Below are 26,451 nucleotides of genomic sequence, written 5' to 3' on the forward strand. Positions count from 1 at the left end.
GGCGAAGTTTAACTTTTTTGTCAGTTTGATTACTATAAATTGACTATAGCACTTTGCATGATTTCTCTAGTGAAATGTTGACTTGCAAGACGATCAAATAATAGAACTCCTACTCTGTGTATTCGATAGCCAGTCCATGGGTATTATGCATTTCTGTAGTCTTTCATAAGTGATCTGAGTTACAACACACTATTCTTGTCCAAGATGAGCTGTCCAATCAAGAAAATTCCTTTTTTTTGGTTTTTGAGAAAGCATTACATATAATGCTGCAAAGAAAATTTTGCCAATTATAAAAATAATAAGGCTCTGTCAGAGCCCTTAGTTTATCTTAGTGGCTTGCTTAAAGGGGCATACCTATCTGGGAATCATTCTACCATCCAGCAAAACACTCGCTATCGTGGATCTTTCATGTAAGATAATCTAAAGGCTGCTCCATCTTCTGATGTTGCTTAGTTTCTGGTAAGTAAAGGCATGTTTCTAAGGCTGTTCTTAAGCCTGAAGTCTTTGCCCTATGCCGGCTTAGTCCATAGGAACCGTATGTTTTTCTCACATTCTTTGAAATATGGATACAGCATGGCAGAGAGAAACATTAATATTAATACTACTTGTAGGTGCCAGATAACATCTAGGAAAGTGTTTAGGAGTTGTGTATCCAGCTGTGTTCATGAGTTACAGCATCCAAAGCCAACTGCGCTTGCTCTAGATGTTTGTTCTATTTGTAAAAGTGCATTTTAGCTTTGTTGCAGGAAAGCCGTAGTAAAAAAATATAAGCATCTTTGAAAACAATTTGGAGGCAGTTGACTTGTTTTATTGTAATGTATAACTGACTAGGAATTTTGTTCATTCTGTGATATAAGATGCTGCTTGTCTTAAGTCACATAACCCAAATAAAGCATAGAGTAAAATGGGTCTCATATCTCAGTAACATGATGAGAAGTATCTGGAAATCAACAAAACCCTAGAAAGAATGTTTAAGATGTCACAGCTGTTGAAGTGCTGCTGTATCTGAGGTACCAGAGCTGTGCATTAACCATCATCCCATATAAATGTTCCTATCCAAGTTAGATGATTAAACTGTGAAGCCAGATGCAGGCCCAGAAGGTAATGCCTGTAAGAAGAAATGCAGGTTTCCCATTAATTACACTTTTCCAGGTGAAATGTCAAACCTTTTGGAACTTGATGTATAATTCAAGTTCAGAAACACATTAAACCCTTTCTTGAAGTTCAGTTTGCAAGTTGGACTGCAAGCAGCAGCTGCTTTTTGCAACACAACTTTTGAATGATTGACAGCAGGGCATTGTGACACACTAAGTTTTCTTGGACACCTGAAGCCATACTGTCAGTGCTTTAAGGATTTGGAGTATGCAATGCCGGTACGTTCTAGCACAGTAAAGCTGCAGGTTTTCCTTTTGGACGTAGTTTTGAGTGTATTTTAACCAAAACCTGGGTTCTGCTTGAAGTAGGGTATGTAAACCTCATCTGTTTGTGGATCACGTTCTCATTGTTGTTTTGGGTTTTCCATCCAAAATAGTGTTCAATGATAGATCTGTCTGTTGTCTCTATCTACCTTCATGTAATGTGAACTGTGATGATTTTGAGCGCACACGGGACCTCAAGAAGTAGTCAGGTCCAACCCCCCAGCAGGGTCAAGAGCAGCAGTGTTGCTCAGGTCCATCCAGATGTGAATGTCTCCACAGATCTAGATTCTGAAAATTCTTTGGGTAGCCTGCTTCCATGTTTACCTATGCTAATGGTGAAACTTTTCTTTCTGCAGATCTGTCATCTGTTCTTTTCTTGTGCAGGTCTAGGGAGAATCTTGCCCTATGTTTTCTAGACCCCCATAGATAGCAGAGGTAGGAGTAAGACATACCTACAAACACTTCAAGCTAAACAAACACATAGTCATTGTATGTTGTGCATCGTAGCTGTTGCAGTGATCCCTTGCTGGACTTGCTCCAGTATGTTAAATGCTGCTTTCTTACTGGGGAGCCCAAAATGGCAGTGGCAGATGCAGTTCCAGTCTGAATAGAAGAAAGCAATCGCTTCCCTGGACCAGTTGCCTCTACCCCCATTAGGGAAGCCTGGTGTTCAGTTACATTTTTGAGTTGCAGATGAACACCGGTAACTACATGTTCTGTTTGCCTGCTGGGATAGGAGGTCACTTTCTGCAAAGCTGCATTGTATCTGGTCCGCCCTCAGCCTGCACTATTGCTTGGTGTCACTTTGTTGCAGGTGCAGGACTTTTGTCTCTGTTAAACTATTTCAAGGGGCTGGTAAAAGAGGCTGCTTCTGAATCTTACTGTTTAGTGTGTTGGGCCTCTGCTCCTTGCTTCTCCCTAGTTTGATGTACAGATTTACCGAGGATGCAATTGTTTATTTGTCCAGTTGATTAATGAAGAGATAGAACAAGTGTGCACCTCAGTATTGACTCCCAAAGAATGGCCAGTGTTTTCAGATTACATTATTCACAACAATTTGTAACTCTTCCCTAAGAAACTATTTCCTCCTATAGGCTTTTGTGAAAGCATGCTATATTTTGAGACGTAGAAATGACAGATTTCGTTATCTGTAAGTTCTCACTATTTGAGGTTTCAGTGTGTGACATTTCTTAGGCTTTAAGATTTGTTTATCAACAGATAAACAGAAAGATTTGTTTGTCCCTTTAGTTCATCTTAAACTAGCTAATTCAATTCTTGGAAGAAGCCTTTGTCTTAAAATATTAGTACACTGAGCCTAAGGATTCTCTAATTCACCAGAATGGAAAACTTAATCAGTGGACTTGAAATATAGTGGACTCTTCTGGTGGTCATGGTTATTGGCATTTGTCATTGTTTGTTTAAAAAAACTTTGTCTTGAATGTTGGCTGTTTGGCTTTGCTGGGTCAGCACTACATAATATGCTGTATTCGGAAAGTGGTGGCAGTTATCTATCGGAGGCTTGGTAGCTTTCCATGTATTCTTTTGTTCCAAATGATCAAGATATGTTAGTAACAGTCACAGTGATCGTTCTGGATAACAAGTAGTTATCTTAATTTTGGTTATTCATTGTAACTTATTCGAAATTATGGCATATAGAGCAATAAGTTAATTAAAAATATCATGCCAGCCCATTGAGTATTATCTTAGTTCAAAAGAAATAACTAAAATTTAGTGAGCTGAAATTGTGACACATTCCACAGAAATGTTTTTTGAAGGTCAAACTGTTCTAAAATATTTACCATCATCTGCTTAACCCAATTATTGTAGAGAGCCATCTGAAAGTCTCATAGCTGTTTTTTAATTCAAGTAACTAGCTGGAGAGCTGCAGATTGTGTTGGCAATACTATCTGCACTTACGAAGCATCTTCACTTTACTGGCATTTCGTACTTTGTCGGAAACATCGCCTTTTCTATGGACACGTCATGCTAGCAAATAATGAGATGTTGTGAGTGGTGTGCTACTTTACAGTGTTTTACCTCTTTTGTAGGGCAGGTACTATTGTCTGGTGTTTAACAGGGGGTAGGAAAAAAAAAATCATTTTCCTCTCCATAACTGAGATTTGGTGTGTAAAACCAGGAAGCCAGATTCTTTCCTTGTGCTTTTGTTCTCTGCTAGTGGAGGTATGATTTCTCTAATCACAGAATGGCTGGGGTTGGAAGGGACCTCTGGAGATCTAGTCCGAACCCTTGTTAAAGCAGGTTCACCTGGAACAGGCTGCACAGAATCACATCCAGGTTTTGAATGTCTCCAGTGAAGGAGACTCCACAAGCTCTTTGGGCAGCCTGTTCCAGTGCTCTGCCACCCTCAGAGTAAACAAAGAATAATTTAGCTGTCTTGCATTGTAATTATCTGCAGAATGTGCCTATTTGTGTGTATATCCTTTGTCTAGTAGTTCTGAAATCCCAATTCAACCTTTTTGTCTGCTGATACCATGTAATGGATTCCAGAAATGTCTGCTTCATAGATTAGTATTTAACTTAGTGATTTAAATTATTCTGTTAGTTTTATAAAGTATAAGTCATTGGACAACTGCTGAAGGAATGGAGCTGTTTCTCTGTTCAGATATAGTCATTCTCGACACAGTAGGGATTTGATTTTTGGGGGATCATGTTGGCAAGGTCAAGAGGCACACTGTCCTGGAAAAGACCTGTCCTTAACTCCCACCTTTTCTCTCCCCAGGACCTAGTAAGCTATAGTATGTGGTGGTATTGTTATAGCAGCTTGTTATCTAATGTGCAAGTTGAATGTTTAAATAAAATATTTATCTTCAGAAACTGAAGATTGACAGCTTGCTAGGTTATGTTGTATAGTTTAACTTTTAGCAGCCATCTGAGCAGCAGCATATCACTCACCACTTTAGGAGGTGGGAAGTCTGTGCTTTAACTGCACCTAGTGGGTATTTCCAGCAGCATCAGAACTGAGGGAAGAACAGACAGATTCTGGGTTGCTCACTTTCTCTGGTGTTCACGTTGTTTAGATACCAATTTTTGCTCTGAAATAGGATTTAGATGGGGTTTGAAATAAATGAGGAAAACAAGGGATTGTGTTATACCTTAGCATGGACTCAGTGCACCCCTCCTGGTACTGGAGATATTTGTCAGCTGGGTTGCGTGTCCTGCTAGCCACCCTCTGACATGATCTGTTGAATGATACAGGCTCAGTGTGCCATACAAGCTCTGATGCTGTCTGCAGTCTTAAAAATGCCTTGACAATTTGATTCTTAATTCAGTTCAAATATGCCACTTTGTTAATGAGAGGAATACATATGTAGTATTTTTTAGGTGTGCCTGTATTTATAGTATTGGAGAGGGAGAAAGCAGAGGGCTAATTTGTATCTAAGAGCTGACAGTACTGATAAAATCTATCTGGGTCACAAAAGGCCCAGTATGTGGTGGGATTTTTTTTACCTACACAACTGAGCAGTGTACCTGACTTCGACGTTTGCAAAACTTATGCAATCCTGGTAGAGAGAAATTTTTTTCAAAGTACAATCTGTTTTTTAATACAGAATCAGCTTTGTATTTCCTTCGTGTGGCTGCAGTTTATCTAACACAGGAAATGAATAACTAGGCTCTGTCAGAATAGGCAATAATTGACACTTCTGCAGGAGAATTTGTACCCAATAGTAACAAGGTTACCTGTGTAACTCTTCGTGTTACCTGTTTTCACTTTCACTCACCCATAACAATGTACAGCTTCTTGGTAGAGGAGAGTTAATTTGACTTAATGAAGTATAACTGTTCTTGAGAGCTGAATACTCTCCAAATCTGTTGAATTATCTTATAAATTGGAATTATCATATTAATTTGTACTGTTGGCTTTTCTTTTAGATCAGTGTATTGTTACTCGGACATACCTCTTTCTTCATAAATTTTGGTTCTTCAGCGCTGCCTATTACTTTGGGAACTGGGCATTCATTGCAGTAAGTACTTGGGTTATAGACATTGCTGAATTAAGTTGGATAATTTACAGTTGTCATTGAGTCATTTGCATCACCACACTGTCATTTTGATTTACATTTGTTGTTCTTGTATGGCCCTGAATTGAACAATAGTAACTTTTACTATTTTAAATTTGCAGGTCTTTTTAATTGGATTGATTGTTTCATGCTGCAAAGGCAAGAAATCAGTCATTGAAGGTGAAGTGGATGAAGATGATTCAGACACGAGTGATGATGAACTGTCTGCTTATTACCATTAATGAAATGTTGCCTTCAAGATGGAAAAATGTTATTTAAAGTTATGTTGAAAGTCATACTTATGTGGAGTTGGTATCCAAATAAGCATCCTTGCACCTGTAAAAATAGAGGAAATAAGTGTGCTCACTTAAAGGAGTAAACTGAGTATCACTGTTATATCAGAACAAATACCGAAACTGGGTTTGAATAATATATATAGAGAGAAAATATTGTTTATGATTAAACGTATATGTAACTTTCTGATATATACTGTGAACTGTTTCATCATTCATGATGGTTTTCTGTGAACTTCATTTTTCTTATGCTTCCATGCCTAACTTGTAGGACTCTTCTATTCAAGCTCATAAACAAAACCAGCTAAAGTCTTGCAAAACAGCTGGTGCAAACATTGCTAGAAAGAATTAGATGAGGTTCACACTTTCAGAAGGATGTGACTTAACTTTTGCATTAGTCTTGCTGGCATTTCTGGGATTCCCGTATAAAACTATAGCTAACAGGAGACTGTATTTAAAGTATGCCAAAAACATCCACTGATGTGGTGTGTTTCCCAGTCTGTGAAGAATAAGTCATTTTCATACTGTTATCTCCACTGAGTTACCGTGGGAATCTTCAAGTATGAGGTGGCCTTTGCCCTATCAAAGGAAATCATTAGTGTATGTGACAACATGCAGGATTGTTTCAGTGTTTTAGTACAGCTCAGTTCTGAAACTGTCAGGTGCCATTGGTTATTACTAGGATATGATTAATTTCTAACTTTTTCTCATTAATGAAATTGTCTTAACTTTTCAATATTTAATGTCAATGTTGTCAACTTGTTTATAAGCCAATGTTTATATAAACACAGTTCATAAATGCTTTTGTCATTCATGTTGTCTTTGTAATGTTTTAGCTATATAGTTAGAACTGTGTTTCTAAGGCTGAAAAATATCTTCAGATATCCTTTGACAGACTCTGAAAGAGGAAAATGTTTACAGGTACAGATTTTTAAACTTATAATGCTACCTGAGGGAAACTATAGTTCATGTAAGCACATGAAAACATAACTTAGATAATCTTTTTAAGACAAGCTGTTAAATAGTTATAGAAATGTAGGGGAATTATTAATGTCCTGCTTATGTGTTTTCAAACCTTAAAACTGACAAGCTTCTGTTCAGTTATTTCAAAAACAGTCTGCCTCTTCCTCCAGTATTTCAGAACAGCAGGTTCTCAAGAACCTCTGAACTTTAATTTAGTCTCAATCTTTCAAGAAGTCTTGGGTGAGTTGCTTAGTTAATGTATGAACACAGGGAACAGATGCGTGGACTCTTACAGGAACAAAAGAACCCCTTGAAGTCTTCTAACAAGCCTTCTGTACTGACTGCTCCAATAATATACACGTTTATGTGGCAACCTGGAAGAATGTCTGATGTAGCTTAATCATAAGCTGCAAATATGCAGTCAAGTCTACTCAACTAATAGCAACCAGTCTGTTTGCTATGAAGACATTTAAAAGGACAGAAATGTATTCAAACACTGGTAGTAGGTGCTGAAGCTTGACTGGGCAGCCTGAGCTCCCTTTGACTGGAATTAGCTGAACGCTAAGCTTGACCATTGCGGGAAAGGAACTACTTATAAAAAGTTCAAGTAATAAAAATGGAAGGTGGAACCTCATGTTGACTGTCTGGAAGCTGCATCCAGAGGATATCAAGAAGTTTAGGTATACTTGCTTGTGGATGCCCTGGTGGAAAACTTACATGAGTTAATTTAAATGAAGTTAATTGCTCCGAGGGTCTCCTTTGTGGGTTTTGTTCATATTTCATATTCAGTTTTAACCACTGATAATTATCACTTCCTTCTTCAGCTTTCATGTACAGATTTATTGATTAATCTTTTTGGGTATAAGATTGAGCTGAGAGGCCCTATTCTGCAGAGATGTATCCATTCTATCAACTTTTCCCTGGAGAGATTGCTGCTTGTCTGGGGAAGATTCGCAGGAAGGTGTTGGTTTCATGCTTGTATGTTGCATACAGGCTTAGGAGTCACTAGCCAAGATGCCTGGCCAGTCCCTAGGTATATGTTGCTATAGGTCTCCTGTTTCCAGGCTTTTCTTCATTTCCAAGTTCTTCCCAGTCCAGTCCTGTTTCCTGTCTTAATAGTCCATATGCAGAAATACAACAATCTGCCTTTTAACTTATGGCTTTGTCTCTTTGGAGGATTCAGTGAGTACCACTTTTTTAAAAATTAATCCAGGGGTTAACCAGATTTACAATCAGCCTGTTGCTAGCTGTAGCTAGAAAGAAGCAGGCTTCTGCATGAGAGTTCAAAAGTTGTTTCAGACATTTGCTGTCCCTTCTGTCATACAAGCAGTAAATAACTGTCAACACTTATAATCAAAAATTTTCTTTACCTACCACATCCTCACTAAAGTTTCTCAGAAGTTCAATGAACCATTTGACTGGCAAGGTTTTAAAAGGTTTTTTTTTTTTCTATGCACTAATGTAGAATTAGTGAATGAGTATAGACCCAGGAATTAATCTCTAATCGACTTCATGTGATGGTAACTGTACTGTGCCTTTAGAAATGAACTAGAGATGTTTTCTGAAGCTTACTGTGTGAACTCTCCAACTAATTTGTGCATCCAGTATCACCCAGCAAAGAAAACCAGCAGTGAAATTTAAGATAGCCCTGACTTAAAATACTTGGCTTTGATCAGTACTTGCAGGAACTTTAAGAAACAGAACTTCAGTACGTTATTTCCTAGTTGCCTCTTGTGCCATCTTCAATACAATACTTACTTGCAAGTAAAACAATGAATTGCTTTTCCTCCACAGTTATCCCTGCTGTGGCAGCACTTGTCGTATGATTGAAATAGTTCAGTCACTTAGCTGTTAGCTATGAAATGATAGCCCAGAGTTTTCTGCAGGTTTTTGAGCAAAATTGAACTTTCCAGTCATGTTGTAATACAGTATTCTACCTTGTAAGCAAACATCTGACATCTTGAACTGAGTTTTCAGAGATCTCGATTTTCTGAAGTCACTTGAAAAGGCATCAGAATTTGTTTCACTGCTTTGATTATATGACTGATATTCCAAATATGTTTCTGTAGTGTGAGCTTTCAAAACTTCTGAATAGGTGTAGTGCTATTGGCAGACCTGGCTGAAGTTGTATATTTTTTTGTTGTACTTTTTTAGTCATTATCATTGGAGACTCATGAACATTTAGAAACTAGTGAGCCTTAAATCTTTCTGACACAACAAGCATAAACTGTGGTCACCAGGAATATGTTTAATAGAATTCAGCAGCAACATGTGCCAAACAGGTCTTCATCTTGCTGCTTGTTCTATAGTAATAGGTAGTTTATTTGGAGTTACAAATTATAAATATAATAAAGCCTGTAATAGTCTTGTTTTGTTTCTTAGCTGAAAGCTTGATGGTATGCTGCAGATTTCCTGCTGATTGTCAGAAACAAATGAAAAGCCTTTTCTTGTAGAGTGCAAAGAAGCATCCGCTACCTTTTTGTATTTTCTGCTTTGACTTCAGAAAAAGATTTCATAGTGATTTTGAGATTTTGCACTGTAAACAGCATGTACCTATTTTGGAATCATGCCACACAGAATTGTATCATGCTCAGATAATGTGACAATTTAAGCTAAAAACTAATGAACCCTTTCAATGCTTATGTTTTGATTCTGAATAATCAGTGTAGACATAGCTCTTCAGGTTTTGAGTTGTCTTCTACTGCTTAGAAATCGTATTTCTGGGGTTTACAGCTGTTTTATGTGACTTTCTCAACACAAGTTCCTGAGTTGGACAGCGGCCTACAACGGCATTTTGAAAACATTGCCCCCTTGTAGAAACTTATTCTGTGGTTTATCCTAAAATACTGATAGCTACTGGTATGCATAGCAGAGTCACAATTTAAGTGTTTGATGATTAAGTGTTGGAAGGTTACTTGCCTCCACGTAAGTAGGTGGTCAACCCATTATGATAGCACTGAAACACTTCTAGGTGTGGATAGGAAATAAAGCACTACTTTGCAGATTAAGCAAAAGAAGACATTTCCTGTCTATCTAAAATAATTTTAAATACACTAATATTTTTCAGACTCTTAGGTTGAAGATTATAGTTCATATTGACAATACATCTTACACCAGTGTAGGTGTGTTCTCTTGCAGCCTTCTGCAAAGTTAGCTTCTTGCAGATAAAGCAAAGAACTGAAACTGAGAAGCACTATTTTTTTTTTTTCTATAAATGTGTATTTTGACTACACTTCTCAAAAGAAATAGACTTGTTTTGATTGTGGTAAGATATCATTTTCTCTTAATATTCTAAATTTTAAAACAAATCCTGCTTCTAATTTAAGACACTTGCCAATTCTGGATAATTAAATGAATCAGAAAGTCTAGTGTTCTTGACCAACTTTAGTGAGATGTGGTTGTTACAGAAATCATCTGAAGTTGGACTAATTTTAATATCCTCCTATTCAGAGAGATTGCATGAGTGATAACACTTCAATCAAACTTATAGTTATAAAGAGGACTATTTCTTTGAAATAAACAATTTGAGCACATTTACCAACCATATTTATAGCTTTCTTCCAGATTCACCTCTAGGAAGAGTGATATATTTAGGAGAAAGACAGAAGAACTTTGGTTTCTGGAAGTCTGGTCTTAGAGTTAAGCCACACAGATCTGGTAAGTTTCCTGATCCTCCTGTGTTCAATACCCAGAAGGATGTGTGGGATGCTCCCTTGCAACAGCTGATTAATGATGAGTCTTAGTTTTGCTTGTTACAAACATGTCTTTCCCCCCACACACCACCAGCCCTAAGAAGATATGCAGGTTTCTTGTAAAACATACAACTTAAACTTTTTAAGCAATTTTGAAGAATGATGTCAAAATCCTTTTCGTGAGAATCCAGGTATCTTGCATAAAGCTAGAGACCATAAGAACATTCAAAGCAAATATGATGCTGAACATGTGTGTAGTTACTACTGAAATTCAAGTCTGTATATGGGGCTTTTCACCAGAATGTATTGAACTTCCTGTGAGGAAGTAAAATATGAATTGATAGCACCTCTGCTTCTGCTAAGCTGCTTAAACATAAATCATGATGTTACTGTGACCTATATACAGTTTGAAAATTCTCCGGCATGTAGGAAGTGTTTCTCTTCAACCGTGAGTACTTCAGAGCTAGGACAGCAAGAAGGAATTGTAGTAATGGAGATGCTTGTGACACTTTTCTCTGCATCCTGCCCTGCTGCCCTGACCCTCCCTGCCCCCCCCCCCCCCCCCCCCCCAAAAAAAAGGCAAACAACCTGAAAACCAAAAAAAACCCCAGAAGAAAACACACAAAAACAACAAACAAAACCAACCAACCAAAACAAAACAAAACGAAACCAACAAAACAACAAAACTTGCAGCCTATGGACTTATTCCCTCAAGTTCTTAATACAGTAATGTCCTGAGACTGGAATGTTTGATTCTGACTATGTGTAATTTCAAGGTGACTCTTACATCCTAAACTTGGAATCATAGAATCTTTTAGGTTAGAAAAGACCTTTAAGATTGAGTCCAACCATAAACCTAACACTGCCAAGTTTACTGCTAAGCCGTGTCCATAAGCAGAACATTTACATGTCTCTAACTTCTCCGAGTTGTACTTGTACTTGCGCAGAATATTCCTTTGGAATGAGCCAGTGAAGAAAACTTCAATTTATTGTAAAGAAAAGTGTTTTCTGATGTTTTGAGGTGCATAGTCCTGAATGTAAAACAACTTATTTGAACCTGGAAGTTGTTCTTGGCATAATTTTGTAGAGTGTCGGGGGGGGGGGGGGGGGCGGGGAATCACAATTATAAAACATGAACTCTAGCAGCTTCCTCGTTTTCCCAAGTATGAAGCAGGTACTTCTATTTTATTTGTTTTTCCCAGAAACTGATCTCAAAGAAATAATGATACTTTTATTTGTATCCTTGACTAGAAACATGTACCTTTTAAGTTATGCAGACACTGATACCAGGGTTCTTTTAGGGTAGGATTTCTCGAAATGAAGTGCACAGCTCCTGAAGACTTCTGGGAGTTCCAGTTCTAGGTCTTTTGAAACGTGCTCCTTTACATAAGAAAAATATAAACCAGTTTTCCATTTCATGAAAGAATTAAGAAATATATATATAAGTATCCTTTTAATGAATGAATGCTGTACATGCTAGCAGTTGTTACGTATTTAAAAATACATTCCTGAAAAATTAATACTTGACTAGTGCAGTTGTAGAACAGTTTTCAGGCTTAAGTAGTCGTGTCCTCAGTGCTGACAGGGAGCAGAGGGGTGCTGTCAGAAGCTGGATGGCATCTTTCCTGAACTGGCTTTGAGCATTGTGTTAGGAGGCTTAATGATAGAACATCTTTTTTGGTAGATACTATTTTTAATATGTGATTCTTAGCCCTGTGCTATTTAAAGCCTGTCCGAACACTATTTGACAATATGCTGGCAGATGCTGACATCTGTAGGGAAAGGGTGTGTTTGAAGAAGCATTTTGTCATGGGCAAGACAACGACTGAGAGAAAAAAAAAGCTCTTCCATGTGCTACATCTACAGAATGTACAGCTTTCACTGTAGATCTCAACACTACATAAATTTTGGATAAGCTGGTATCTGGAAGTTAGATCCTGCTTTGCTCTAGGCTAAATCTCACTGCGGGGAGAATTAATGCTGCAGGATGGTGCATGCAAAACTGTCATTGAAGGAGCTTGTGGTTACATGTGCACAGGAGCTAAACATGGTGTGTAGGTTCCTAAGTTTTGATCTATAAAGAGGCTTTCATTGCTGATGGGAGTTGGATTTCTCTGTTATATCGGTGGACAGCTGATGCAGTTAAAGATGTCCCTGCTCACTGCAGGGAAGACTGGACTAGATGACCTTTAAAGGTCCCTTCCAACCCAAACCATCCTATGATTTTCTTCATAGAATCATAGGCTTATTTTCTTGATGGGTTAGATCTCAAGAGCTAAACCCCAATTTTCAGACGTGGCACCTGAATTCTTTTGCATTTGTAGCAGAGGTTGATTAAAAGATGTGGGCAGAACTTAGTCTTAGCAAGCTCTATCTAACAGAATAATCCTAGGTATTTTTAAAAACTACTAATACATGATTTGGGCTACCAGACTTCCTAGACATCTGTAAGGTCACTTTTATGTTCAGACATGTCCTTTTCTGCAGATGTGCCTAACATCTGACTTGAATTATTTGAAATACAGCTGGGACTACCCACTCTGTGCAGACAAGCAGCTGGCTGTGATACCTGCCTACTACTGCTAGATCATAGTACTATCCTCAATTTGAATGGAGTAAACTTTTTTCACACCTGGAAAAGAATCCTCATCACCATGCTCTGAGGGAGAACTCTATATCCCTGCTGTTAAACTTGATGTATTGCAGACTTCTAAATATCTGTTGACATCAAAGAAGCTGCTTCTTCTGGTTTTCTTTTTATGGCTAGTTGCTTGGCAGAGTGTCCACAAGCCAAGAATGGTTGTGGTAGTCTGACCAGAGGGGGATGTGCCTGGTTGCAGCAAATTAGAATTTCTGTGTTCTTGGAGGTATTCCAAGAGGAGCTAGACTGGTCCTGCAGGCTTGAAAAAAGCTGCACTGTAACATAAAGCAAAAGAGCACTCATTCATCCCTTCTTGCCACAATGCCCTGCTGCTGAACAAAGGATTTGTCGTGCTGTGGAACCAGCGTGACCCATGTGATACGTGTGGAACCAGCAACTGATGTGCAAGACTTGCTGAGCAGACAAATGGTGCCAGCTCTGAGCGTTAACAGTAGAAATCAGCATCCCGCCAACAGGAATGCTGCCGCCTTTCAGAGCGGAAGCATGTCTACTTTTTCTCTTTAGAAAAAGCTTAAGATCAGTATCCTGACAATCTGGCATCCTCCTACAGTGGAGCAAGGAGCTGTTTTAAAGCCTTTCAACTGTTTCCACAGATTTCCGGTGCAACTACAGAAATCATGTGAGGATAGTTCTGTCTCGTCCTCTTAGCTATGTGTGAACAGTCCCTATTTTGACAGGCTTACTGGAGGTGTCTTCACAGTTCCCAGTAAGGCTCCCAGGTCTCCTGCCAAAGACACAGTGATAACTACGTCATTCAGACTTGGCAAATCTACGGTTGGGCTGAGCGAGTGATGTGGAGAAGGGCTGCTGTTCATGTATGTGGATTTCTGTCTTAAGGAATGTGCTCTAAATAGAAATGTTTCCATGTTAGTGTCCTGTTCCTAGGCTAGTGCCTGAACAGATCTTTGTAGCAGCAACTCTGACTTGTTTGATGCGATGAGGATGTCTTGAACTGAAGAGCTCATCTCAAAATAATAAAAAAAAAAAGGCCAAAAAAGGAACCAAAAAACCAACCAACCAACTAAACTCCCTAGCATATAACTCCTGATAGTGTTACTTTTAATCTTACTCCATCTGTTTCTGAAGGGCCTTGTGTAGTTTCACCTGTTATTTTTAAATTGAACATAGGACTTATTGTCATTGGAGAACAGTGAATTTTTTTCCTTTGTTTTTCAACTTATTTTTTGATATGCTTTTTCAGGTTTATCACCCAGTCCTGTGGGCAAATGGTCTCTAAGTGCTTTGAGGAATTCACTCTTTTTGTAAAATAATGTCGCAAAACCTCAAGTAGTGTTGGAGTTGCATTTAAGTGATCTGTTTGTTCAGTTGAATTAGGTCTCGATCCTAAAAGAAACTACGTGCTCTTGCTGTACCGAGTGCCCCATTGTTGTTCTCTGACACGGGTGTATTGTCTGGACTCTTTCCAAAACTGTTCTCAGTGACTCTCTTGCAAATCCTTAGCTCTTCAAACAGCAAAGATTATGCTGCTAGTTGGCAGATGTACTTTATTTCTCTTGCATTTTTATCACAGCTCATACAGCAGCAGCATCTTTTGAAATATGCCAGTACTCCCAAATCTGTAACACTCCTGTGTGAGCATTTGCAGTTATAAAACTTTACATATTGGACTTTAGCTCTCATCCGGCATGTAATTTGATAGTATTCTCCATACTACAATGGATTCAGCTAGCTGTTCTTTTTTTCTGCTGTCCTGAAGAGGATCCTGCCCTGTAGTCGGCTGTGGTGGCTGTCGTCAATATGAAGAAAAGCGAGCATCTGATGCACTCCGGTGGGGAGTGTGGTAGAGTATCTCCGAAGTTGCCCAGCCCCAGCAAGCCATATCCACTTTTTAACTGTCTTTAAAGCACTTCTAGTTGTTTGTTGGCTGCTGTTCGTCTTTCTCAAGAGCTAGTAATGAGTCATATTGCTTGCATCTTATGTTCATATGATTAGTTCTTAGTTACGAGAAATGCTTTTCTACAGTGACAATGAAGCTTGATTTTTATTTATTTTTTTTTTTAAATTTCCTATGGTATAAACTGTTGCCTCAGACTATTAAGATTATTTTTATTATGGCTTGTCTTGCCCCAGAGAAAGGAATGTTAAATGTAATTGTTGTAAGTGTGTGTACACCTCTCTACCATTTTTGGTGTAGCATGTAAAGTGTAGTGTAAACTATCTTGCATTTAAACATACCTTGAATTATCAGAAGTCAAAATTACCAAAACAGTGAGGGATCTCTCACTCTTGAATCATATATATATATATATAAAATTATTTAATTTTTTTTAACCGGTGAAATAAAAGAGTATATGTCTACATAAGTGAAACAGTGCCCGTTTGAATTTAGAACCATCACACCTTGTCCCTTGGGTAAGGAAGGAACAGGATAAGGATGAAAGTGAGTCATGCTGAACTGCTTTAATAGCTTGCTGCCAAAAGGGGCACACTCTGGATATTCCTACTGCATCTAGCGCTTGCCTAATCTGTTTGTGAGCTGATGCAGTTTGCTACTGAAATAGCAAAAATAAACAGACACTAGGAGATGAAAAGGAGGGAGGAGGGCTGCGTAACTGGAGTGGGGGAATGAGGCAGGGAAGGATAGCAACAGCCCTTCTCAGGACAGCCAGCAAGTTGCTCATCGGATCACATTGGAGGTCTCTGGAAGAAAGATTGTCCATCCTTGGAAGACTCCAGAAAGACAGCTGTGCAAACTAATGTGCTCTACCAAAAACGAGGAAGGTCCATGTCAGGGCTGCAGACTCAGATATGAAGGTGGGTATGATGCTCTCTTAACCAATCTGGTGGTGAGTTATCTAGTTAAGGGAGACCAATGTCCTAGGAAAGTTGAGTTGCCAAAGGCTGCTTTTCTTGTCCCTTCTCTTCTTCTGCCTCTGGCTCTTATCACACCCTAATCTTACTTAATCTTTACTTCTGAACTGGTAGTATGTAGTGTTGTTTTTAAATAATTATTAGATCTTCCGGGAGTGTTTTGCCATACCATGACTTGAATTAAATGTGATCTAAGCGGCAAGTTGATTATGTGCTGTTTTGCATGCAAAGGTTCAGTACATCTCTGCTTTAGCAATGCCCAGCTCCCTTACGTATGGTTCAGGTATCCAAAGAGCAACAGACTTGCATGGACTAGGGAACAACTGTTACCCACAGGGAGGGAAGCAAAACTTTTTTGACAGGTCACCATTAAAAGAGTTCTTGGACGGTGCTGAGGCATTGCAGTGCACAGTTGCTCCTTGAGGGTCCACAAGGAACTGATCAGACAGATGAACCAGCTTGGTGTCACCTGCCAGTTCCTTAGCAAGTGAGCGCACTTGCACGGCTTGAGCAGGTGGGCTTACAGCTAGCTGTGGAGTAAGCCAGGCTGCGTTTCATGCCCCACGGAGGAGCCCAGGATCATCTTTGAGGCAAAGGTGAAAGGGGGGTGGGGGGGGTGGGTGTTAATTGCAATAGAATATAATCCTGTAAATATCAGTAAGTAAACAGGGAAAGACTCCTCTGTGACTCAGAATGGGTCTCAACATGCATTGACAAGACCATCAGAGGATCTACTATGCTCTTATTTTGCTAGCCTTCACTGAAAGGGTCCCATGGCTGACTTCTGTGGGCTGATGGCTGAAAGATTTAATTCAGTGATGAAATGGTAAAATGCAGATTTGAATAAAGATGGAACAGATTTAAGAGGGTGCTTTAAGATGGGTTAAGCCTGTTGAACTTTATCTTCAGAGCAAACTCTCCCCCTACTTCTGTCCTGTCCCTGCCACACCACCACCCCAACGAGGCTGAACTGATGTCAGTCCCTTTCAGTTATTTTGGGGAATTCAGTGACGATGTGTCAAAACAATGAAAAAAAGAGAAAGTCTAGTGTTTCTTTCACTTGGAGAGTTGAAGGTAGTTGTCAGAAAACTCTAGCCCAGTCAGTTTCCAAGAAAATTGTGTAATTGCTAAGTACCTGGAAGTTTGCCAGCAGATAAATCTCCATCGATTATTACTTAAATCAATTTTCTACCCTGAGAAAGGTATGGGCATTGGAGACAAAGCAAAAGTTCTGGCTTTAGTAAAGCATTTTGTCAGTCTTGATGGCTTTCTGATAAGTGATCTCAGGAAACCTACTTGTGGGTAAATGCAAAAGTGGTTGGAGAATTGTGCTCAGATGTTAACTGATCATCAATAAACTAAGAAAAAAATATGCCAAGTTGAGTATTGTTGTTTGTCCTGGATCCACTGTTACACAAAAGTAACACTATGGATAGACCTGGTGATGGAACAGAAGGTAAATTTACAAAACTTGCAGATAATTTAAGTGTGGGCAGGCGTGCAAGCACTGTAGAATTAAAGAAAAGATTTAAAATGTTCTGACAAATAACAGGAACGAGTGATGTTTTCAGGCAGAAAGCCAAAATGAACAAGTGGCTACCAGTTTCTAGTTTAGACTGTGCATTACAAGTGAAACAAGTAGAGCTTGTGGCTACTATCTTTGTCATTGCCTAACACATTGATGGGAACACATAAACAAGTAGCTGAATTGCAAGAACTGAGAAATCATTGTTTTGCTTGACAATCTTAAGGCTTGAAGTATTTCTTGCTGCTCTGGGTACTGCATTTCAGAAGCACGTAAGCAAATGGGAGTAAATTCTTGGAAGGGTAATAGGAATTACTAGGTGTCACAATGACTTACTGGGACAGGATGGATGAACTTCTGGGAAAACTGTTCCGATACAAGAACAGTGAAGTACTGGAACCTGTAGTTTAGGGAAGTTATGAAGTCCTTCATGGAAGATTGTCTAGCCTGTTCTTTAGACATCTGTTGAAGGAAAGTATCTGTCTTTACTGGGTCAAGGATCTGCAAGATCCTGCATTATGCTTCCAAATGCTTAAGCTCTTAAATAAAGTCTTGCAGTCATGCTAACCAGCACATATTGGAGCACGTATGTCTAATATCTGTCTTGTGAAAGTCTCTTGTTTGTGGACAATGCTTCTAACCTGCAGTTCAGTATTTTCTAGTAGTCTATCTTACCTCCCTCAGGTAAGAGTCAGTGAGAAGGAGACTGGAGCATACTTTTTATAGCACGGTGGTATTTCCACATTGATTTGAAGTAGTTGTTGGTGTTCCAGGTTATGGGTGTTCTAGATGCTGAACTCCTACTGTAGAAAGAAGTGGCCCTTCTGAAGTTATTTCCCCATTACAGGTGTTTGTACAACAAGTAATTCACTTATTTTCAAATATTGTCAAGGAGTAGATAAAAAAATTGCTACTCTGACTTCAGGTGATATCTCTTTAAGAGGGAAGACCAAGGCTGAATATCCACAGCTAGTAACTGCCAAGCAATGGAGATAAATTGGGACAGAAAATAGATCTCTGAAAAGCTGTGAATCAATTTTAGTGACTTAAAAACACTAATGGAAACAGGTTGATTTGGGACAGAATTTCTGAAAGTTAAGCAAATAGTTTAAAGAAAATCAAATTGTGACAATATGCTGTAGTTAAGTGATGCACCTCCCCGCTCCCTCCTCACCCCCCTTTTAAAGAGTATTTGTATTCCTGTTTTCACACTGGGATGCTGATAACAAGAGCTATTCATTTACGGACAGCAAGAAAATGTTATCCATAGAAGAAAGTGTAGAAAAATGTTGGGGGGGGGCGGGGGGGGGGCAGAAATGCAACTGTTTTGATGACTTAGTCTTGATAGGTTAAACATTCATCTTGGCTGTTTGTGCATTGCTTACAAATAAGCTTGCTTATGTTCCAGTCTTGGGAAATAAATTTAAGATATTTTATGATTTTTTGACTCCTTGTTGTACCCCTATGAAAGGCAGATAACAACCTTTTCCATCTTTTCTGGAATTTCTCCTATTTACAACCCTGACTGCATTAGTTCTAATATGTAAGAACAGATAAAGAACACAAGGATAGCTGAAGTGTGGGTCAGACCAAATATCTGTATAGTGCGGGATCCTGAAAGCTCGAGGAAGGAGATAAAAATATGGTGAGTGTGTAGTGATGCTTTCTAAAACATCTTCACAGTATCCAGTGGTTCATTTGGATCTTGCCTTTTCTTTCATGTCCAGCCATAATTCTTGCCTCTTCTGTCTTTTCATTTGGGTTGGTCTTTCTCTTCTGACTGTTGTATGTATGGGAGATTGTTATCATTAGCAAGGAACAGCATCTATCTCATTTTGCCCTGGACTTTCTTATATGGCTCTCCTACACTTAGTAATTTGAATCCGTTTTCACGTGCTGCTTTTTTCAAATTTTAAGCTGCTGAACAGTTTGTGAGTTCTTTTCCTGTATCTGCTCAAGAATTCTTTTCCTCTGTGCTTTTACCGTCATTAAGAACTGCAAAAATCTCTCCCATCCCCATCATCATTTTATTCTTGTTTCCTAGTTATCCTAGCTAGCAAATTTTGTTTTGACAACTACATTCTTAAAATCTGTGTTCTGACTTCATTGCCTAACTAAAGATGCATTACAAGTATCATTCCATAATTACTTGCACACAAATTTGCCTCTTACGGTCACCTTTTTTGACTTTTTTTCCAGTTTATGTGAATCAGCTGTAGGAAAATCTTCCTCTTCTTGTTTTCTCCTACTTGGAAGAGGTGGTCTGCTATGTTTAAGACATTGATGAAGAATCTTCATTTTATTGTACTTGTTTCTACAACAGAGATCTAGGAACTAAATCATCACTATGTTGGGCACTTCAGACACTTCTAAAAGGTCTAAAAAAACCCCAACATGTTACTTCTCTCATCTGCCTGGTGTGGTACTCTGAAGTAGACCTGACACCATCATGGAGGGCTTGGGTTTTCCTTTTTTCTTCCCTTCATGTCCCTTGGTTTTATTGGTTTGGGCACAGTGCCAGTCCAATGTATTTGTATTCAGTTGGTTTACCGCCTAAACAAAGGAGTGTTGTTACAACCTCATCTACTGTTTAGACATAAGTAACAGTAATTGGAAAAAAGAGGTGCATGGGGCTGTGGATTAGGTATAGGTGTAACTGAAGTCCTCACCTGGAAGATACAGTTTTGGTCTTCCTTTTAGTCGTATTTAAACCATAGCCTTGTCCTCAGATCTCTCAGCTGTGTGTTCTATTTTTCAGGCTGGTGGCAGTCTTAGCCAGAGTTTCAGCCTCTGCTGCCTGAACTCGTTCTTCTCTAAGATAGCTACTAAAGGAGGGGTTTACGCTTGTCTCTCTTACCAGTGCCCTTGGTCACTTAACTTACAGTGAATATCGTTCTTTGTAGCCTAGCTGTAGTGGCTTGGATGATGGCCAGCAACTAAGCACCAACCTAGTTGCTCACTTACTCCCCGCCCCCCCGCACACACGCCGTGCCAGGATAGGGGAGAGAATCAGAAGACCAAGACTGGAAAAACCTATGGCTTGAGATAAAGACAGTTTAATAGGTGAAACAGATATGTGCACCCAAGCAAAGTGAAATAAGGAATTTATTCATTGCTTCCTATCAGCAGGCAGATGTTCAGCTGCTTCCTGGACAGCAGAACTTCATCATGTGTAATGGTTACTTGGGAAGACAAATGCCTTAACCATGAACATCCTCTCTGCCTCCTCCTCTCCCCATGTTTTTATTGGTGACTACCATGTCATATGTGTGGGATATCTCTTTGGTCACTTGGGGTCAGCTGTCCTCTGCAATTCTTGCCCACCCCTAGCCTATTCACTGGGGAGCTGCATGAGAAACGGAGATGACCTTGATGCTGTGCAAGCACTGTACAGCACTAGCTGAAACACGAGTGTGAATACTGTTCTAGTCACAAATCCAAAACACAGCATCATGCTGTCTACTATGAAGAAAGTGAACTCCATCTCAAACATGAAGTAATCCATTTGTATCCTTTGTCTTTGGAATTGATGGTAAAAATGAGTTTTTCATTTCTGAGAGGTCCGATGCCTGTGAAGGACCTAGAGAGCCCGATGTTCATGCAAACACGTTGGCCCGGCTGGCAATAGGATATACAGTGCAGGGACAGTGTGGTAAAACTTAACGCTGGCAATAAAATATCCCTTGGCCACTTCACCTGTGGGGTGAAACAGTTTTACCTGTTCTTAACTTCTCTGGGATCAAACGCCAAGAATCTATAGGGCTTAAAAGTGCCCTTTTGTAGAGGAATTATAGAGGAATGAAGGCAGGTTAATTAACACTGATAACATACAGCTGTGGGCTGGCTTCAGGGGCAGGGGGTTGGCTGACGTGGATAACGTGCAGCTGTGGCTGGTTCCTGCTAAGTGGTTAAATAGCTCTAAGGGGTGTGGAAGGGGAGCATCAGATGAAGAGTGACTTGGAAGAAGCAGAGGAAGGAGAGCGAGTGCCCTGGATGTAGGAGAGACATGGAGGGGGCCCAGGTGAGGAGGGGCTGGCTGGAAGAGGAGCCTGATGAAGGGACTCCGGACATGGTAGAGGCGAGACTGGCCTGAAGAGGTTGAAGAAAGGGCACAGACAGTAGAGGAACTTTTGAAACCTTGTGGGAGGATTGGTGACTGTGCTGGGGCAAAAGGCGCAGGTACTACTTACTGAAGTTAACCTGGTATGGGATGGTAAAAGCCTTGTTATAGCTGCCTAGTTTTGATAGTGCTGTGACACCCTTTAGCTGGTTTTGGTTTGGGGTTTTTTTGTTTTCTATATGTTAACGTTTTACTGCATGGTGCCAAACAGGAAGGACAAAAAAAGTGCTTCTTCCTTAAGCACTGATTAGTTATGCTGTAGTGATGAGTTCAGAGACTGCTCAGGAATTGGTATGTTGGGGAGAGCCCTTGAGCTGAGGAAAAAACTGACCCCTGGTCATCTGTATCCTGCCTGAGTTCATTACGTAATGATGGTGAAGCATATACTTTCTCTTTTGTCCTAGGTTGTATGTAGCTAAAATCTTTTTACATATCTTAATTAAATGTGTGCCAGGTTCTGAAACTGTTTCCCATGGGCACCCTAAGTTTTCAAGAAGAAACATGTTGCGTATGACTGACTTTGGGAATTCTTATGGATGCCTGCCTTGACACTAGTCAGAAAGCAGGCAGCTGTGTGTCCCGTCTTGAAGTTATTATCCCTATTAGCTTTGCAAGGAGCTGAAGTACGTAATTCAACCCCATCTAAATCAGAGCCTATACTTGGTGCTGGAATGTTTGAATGTTGTGTCTTAAATCTATGGATTGCACCATTAAGGATTTTACTAGTTTGTGGAGGAACAGATGAGTGGCCACATCCTTTTGTTGCAGCTCCTAGAACCCTGATTTCAGAGCATCATTTACTGGAGGATCAGAATCAACAAGGCAGGAATTAAATACCAGAAAAAAATACAGCCTGTTCAGCTATGGCAGCCTGACCGTCCCTGTGTCTTAAGTGTTGCTAGATGCTGTAGAATAACTTCACTCTTAATTCTGAGTTGCTGTGAGGGAGGAGAATCGGTAGTTGTCAATGCTTTCTCCTATTTGTATTGAATTTCATTACTGCAAATTTAGATCCAGCTCTTCATTTCAAAGCCATGGCTTATAGATACGCTTTCTTTGTAACTTCTGTTCCTTGAGCCTTTTGAAGTATCTGTGTAGGATGGCTAATATTCTCCTTAAATCTTTCTCACTCTGTGAAGATTCACTTTGCAGGCTAATATTATATTTGCTTTGTTTGAATGGGTGTTACAGCTAAAATTTTTGCAGTTGTAAGTGAAATACATTATACTGAAAAACTGTCAAACATGCTCAATCCGCGTTACCATAGGAATTCATGAGCTACAGAAGACTATATTATAATTTTAACAGATTTTCATTTCTTCTCGGAATCCCATTTTATTGAAATGGGTAATAAGATAATGTTTTGATTCCAGAAAATATTGATTGAAGGTTCAGGACAACAAGCCAGCTTCATTTCTCTTGAAGTGGTAATGACAATACAAAATTATCACTGTGGGAAGAAGAAAATAAGCCTGGCTTTTGTGTCCTGAGCCTCAGTTCTTTTCCTGAAGGTTCTGGTCAGATTCAAACATTCACAGTGATCTTAGGATGTCATGCAGCATTATTCTACACAGAGGTTGTGTGGGATTATGCTACAAATGAAACACAAGTCCTATCAGCTGTTTCTGCTTTATTTCTAGATATGAAAGTAACCCCTAGCTCTTCCTCATAGAAACTGGAAATAAATGTACTTGAGCTCATATATGTACACTGTTTTTTGGACAAGGCTTTAAAGTAAGAAGACCATGGAATAATTGTATTTCATAGTCTATTTCAAATCAGTTTGGGAAGGGATGTTGTATATCACAAGACAACAAATCATTGAAACATCTGTAATTTAAGATAGTTTTCCTTGATCATATAACGGCAAAACAGCATAGCAATCTCACTGGCCAAAAGGTTTCAGTCTTCAAAAGCGAAAGAAAAATCCCAGTATTTGAAAAAGAGGCCTGGGAAAAATAAAATACCCAATGAACCACTAATGATTGCAGTGGCCACGTGGCTGAAGGGCCATGAAGGTGATGAAGGGACTGGAGCACTTCTCATATGAAGAGGGCTGAGAGACCTGGCACTGTTCACCCTGGGGCAGAAGGCTCAGTGGGATTTCGTCAATGTATATAAATACCTGAAGGGAGGGTGTATAGAGGACAGAGCCAGGCTCTTTTTGGTGGTGCCCAGTGACAGAACCAGAGGCAAGGGTCACAAATTGAAATACAGGAGGTTCCCTCTGAACATCAGGAAACACTGTTTCACTGTGAGGGTGACCGAGCAATGACACAGTTTGCTCAGGGAAGTTCTGGAGCCTCCCTCCTTGGAGATATTCAAAAGCCATCTGGGCATAATCCTGGGCAAATGGCTCTGGGTGTCCCCGTTTGAGGAGGGGGTTAGACCGGGTGACCTCCAGAGGTCCCTTTCTACCTCAGTCATTCTGTGAAAATCAGTTCACGATTGTTATAATCCACAAACCCATTTCACAGAAAATTATTATTATTTTCATGTGTCCCACCCTTTTCTGCTTAAGTAGTAAGGCTGTTAAACTCCTTTCTTTTGTCTGCTCACATTCTCTGTCAGTTCTCACTTTGGGCTTGATCCATCATCTGGTCCGTCTCATGTTTTATCCTCTACTTGAGATAAATGGCCTCCTTGGGTGCTAATGTCTTCATGTTCAATGTTAATCCTTCCTTAGTGATCTTGATGAAATAACTGAGGAAACAATGGCTAACTGTCTGGTGTTCGTGACAAGTGTCTTTCTGCTTGTATATCTGTATATATGCTTATATGTACACACACATATATGTACTCCTGTATATGTCGGCTGTTATAAACACTTACATGCAGCCTTCTGGTCCTCATCTCATTCTAAATTTGTACTCTTCACCTGTAACTAGATTTGCTTGATAGTTGACTGTAAGTGCTAGGAATGAGAGCTCTCTCTTTTAATGGCTTTGTGAAATGTCAGCAATAATGGAATTCAATCATGATCTACATCTCTCACAATTCCTGTCGTACAGACAAATGGTTTCTGCTCCTATATTGCTCACTCCCACAGTGCAGGTACTTTTATTATTTTCAAGTAGGAATTAAGTTGAAGCCCACTTACATTTGCTCACTATTAAGTAAATGATACTCTTGTTGTTTAAATGTGTTTTTCCTACCTTGTTCACATCCTTTATTGTTATAGCTTATCATAGGCTTTAGATTAAGGTTTTAATGATACAGTTGGGTTTCTAAAGTATTCAGCAGAAGTGATACAAAATGTGGGACTTTGCAAAAATCTATTTGTAACAGCCCCTTATAAGCCATATGTGAGAGGACTATTCTCATGCTGAAGAACTCTACCTGAATGCCAATTTGAATAATTCTCTTCAGTGCTGTCTCTTCTGTTGAGAATATGATTTCAGTCTGAACTACCACTCATACATAAAAAAAATAATAAACTTGGCTTTGTTTTTCTATCACAGGTTTGGCTCTTTGTGCCTTCAGCCATACTTCATATCTCCATTATTGCACCAGAACTTTGGAATGTTAGGAAGAGTATTGATGCTCTGAGACACTAATCCTTCTTTTCACTGAATACCACTTGAGAATCTAAAAGTTCTGGTTTTGGTTTGTTTTTTGGGTTTTTATTTATTTATTTATTTATTTTATTGAATTGAGTGATACATACACAATATATTAAGCATTTTTCTTCTCAAAAGACTCTTTAAGCACTTGCAATGATCAAGCCACATCACATAATCCAAGACTTCCTTTTTTTAGTCTCGGTGGTTTGTGTAGGCACATCTAAATTAGCTGTCTCCTTGCCTGCTCCAGTACCAGTCAAACAGTTCAAAGAGATTAATGTTAACCAGGAAGAACTGTTTGTTATGTTTTCTAATTAAATTCTAGAAATTCCTTGGCTGCTTTCTCCCTTAGAATTTCTTCTTGAAAGTTCATGAATCGGAACACAATATTGTCTCTTTGAAGTGACTGGCATTACTTCACTGCATCTGAGTAAACCACCCATATAAAAGAACTTTGACTTTCCTGTAATGTCTGGCTTGGAGAATCTGTGGCTATTGAGTCAGTCAGCAGGATGTTTGAGATTATGGCTCAGTCTTTAAATTTCCATAATCCTTCTGTAAAGTCCTAATTGAGAAATAAAATTAGAAATGTGAGGCCACCAATAATTGAAATTGAAGTAATAGTGGTAGGAGAATTGTTTATTCAATTAGCTATGTATTTAGGAAGACAGTTGCATATTTTTCAACTGTTCCGATCCCGGCCACAAGATACTTGTAAATTCTGATTTGGTGCTCAGCTGCCTGGCTTGGATTTTATGCTAAATTACTGTTCAGTGTGAAATGTGTACTTGTTCAGAGAAAAAGAAGTCTTCCTTTTTGAAGTTCTCTTCTCAAAAGAGTCTGACCTCGATACTTTTTTTTCTTAGGAGCTGTGAGAGCACTATTTTTTCTGAGGAACAGAATAATCTCTGTAATGGTCTCTTCTACAACATGTATCATCTTTGATTGTATTTTGAGCAGTGGAGAAATCTCTATTGATCAAAGCTACTGGTTTAAGGAGCTGTAAAACTTGCCAGTTTCTGTCCTGAATGGAACTACTACATGTACTCACTGTACTCGAGGCTGACACAGCCTAGAAAAGTCATATTACAGTGCATGATACTGAAACCCCTCATACCTCATGACGCTCATCTGAAAGTGTCATGGTGCTATCTAAAACACAAATTTCTACAGTTCAGTGTATTTTGCTATTTCATGATGATAATGTTTTTTTTTAATTGGCTGGCTGACACAGAGGGAGGGATCTCTATCGGTATAAGTACAGGCAGAACCAACTGGCTCTTCTAACTCCTGTGTGAGCAACAAGGTATTCTGTACTTTAAGAAACCAGATTCTTAATTTGAATATATACAGAAAGTTAAGCT

At 39.2% G+C, this 26,451-nt stretch overlaps 1 protein-coding gene across 1 annotated transcript in view; it reads left to right on the plus strand.

Annotated features, from left to right (window-relative positions):
* The window catches only part of LMBRD1 (LMBR1 domain containing 1), an 80,154-nt gene extending 73,623 nt beyond the window's left edge, over positions 1 to 6,531 (plus strand). Inside the window, exons 15-16 of the mRNA XM_055714271.1 lie at positions 5,310 to 5,401; positions 5,560 to 6,531. Of these exons, the coding sequence (XP_055570246.1) occupies positions 5,310 to 5,401; positions 5,560 to 5,679 (212 nt within the window). The 3' untranslated portion in view covers positions 5,680 to 6,531. The remainder of the gene's footprint in view (positions 1 to 5,309; positions 5,402 to 5,559) is intronic.
* Positions 6,532 to 26,451: the final 19,920 nt, after the last annotated feature.

The sequence above is a fragment of the Falco cherrug genome, chromosome 6 (assembly GCF_023634085.1).
Source record: "Falco cherrug isolate bFalChe1 chromosome 6, bFalChe1.pri, whole genome shotgun sequence".
NCBI classification, from domain to species: domain Eukaryota; kingdom Metazoa; phylum Chordata; class Aves; order Falconiformes; family Falconidae; genus Falco; species Falco cherrug.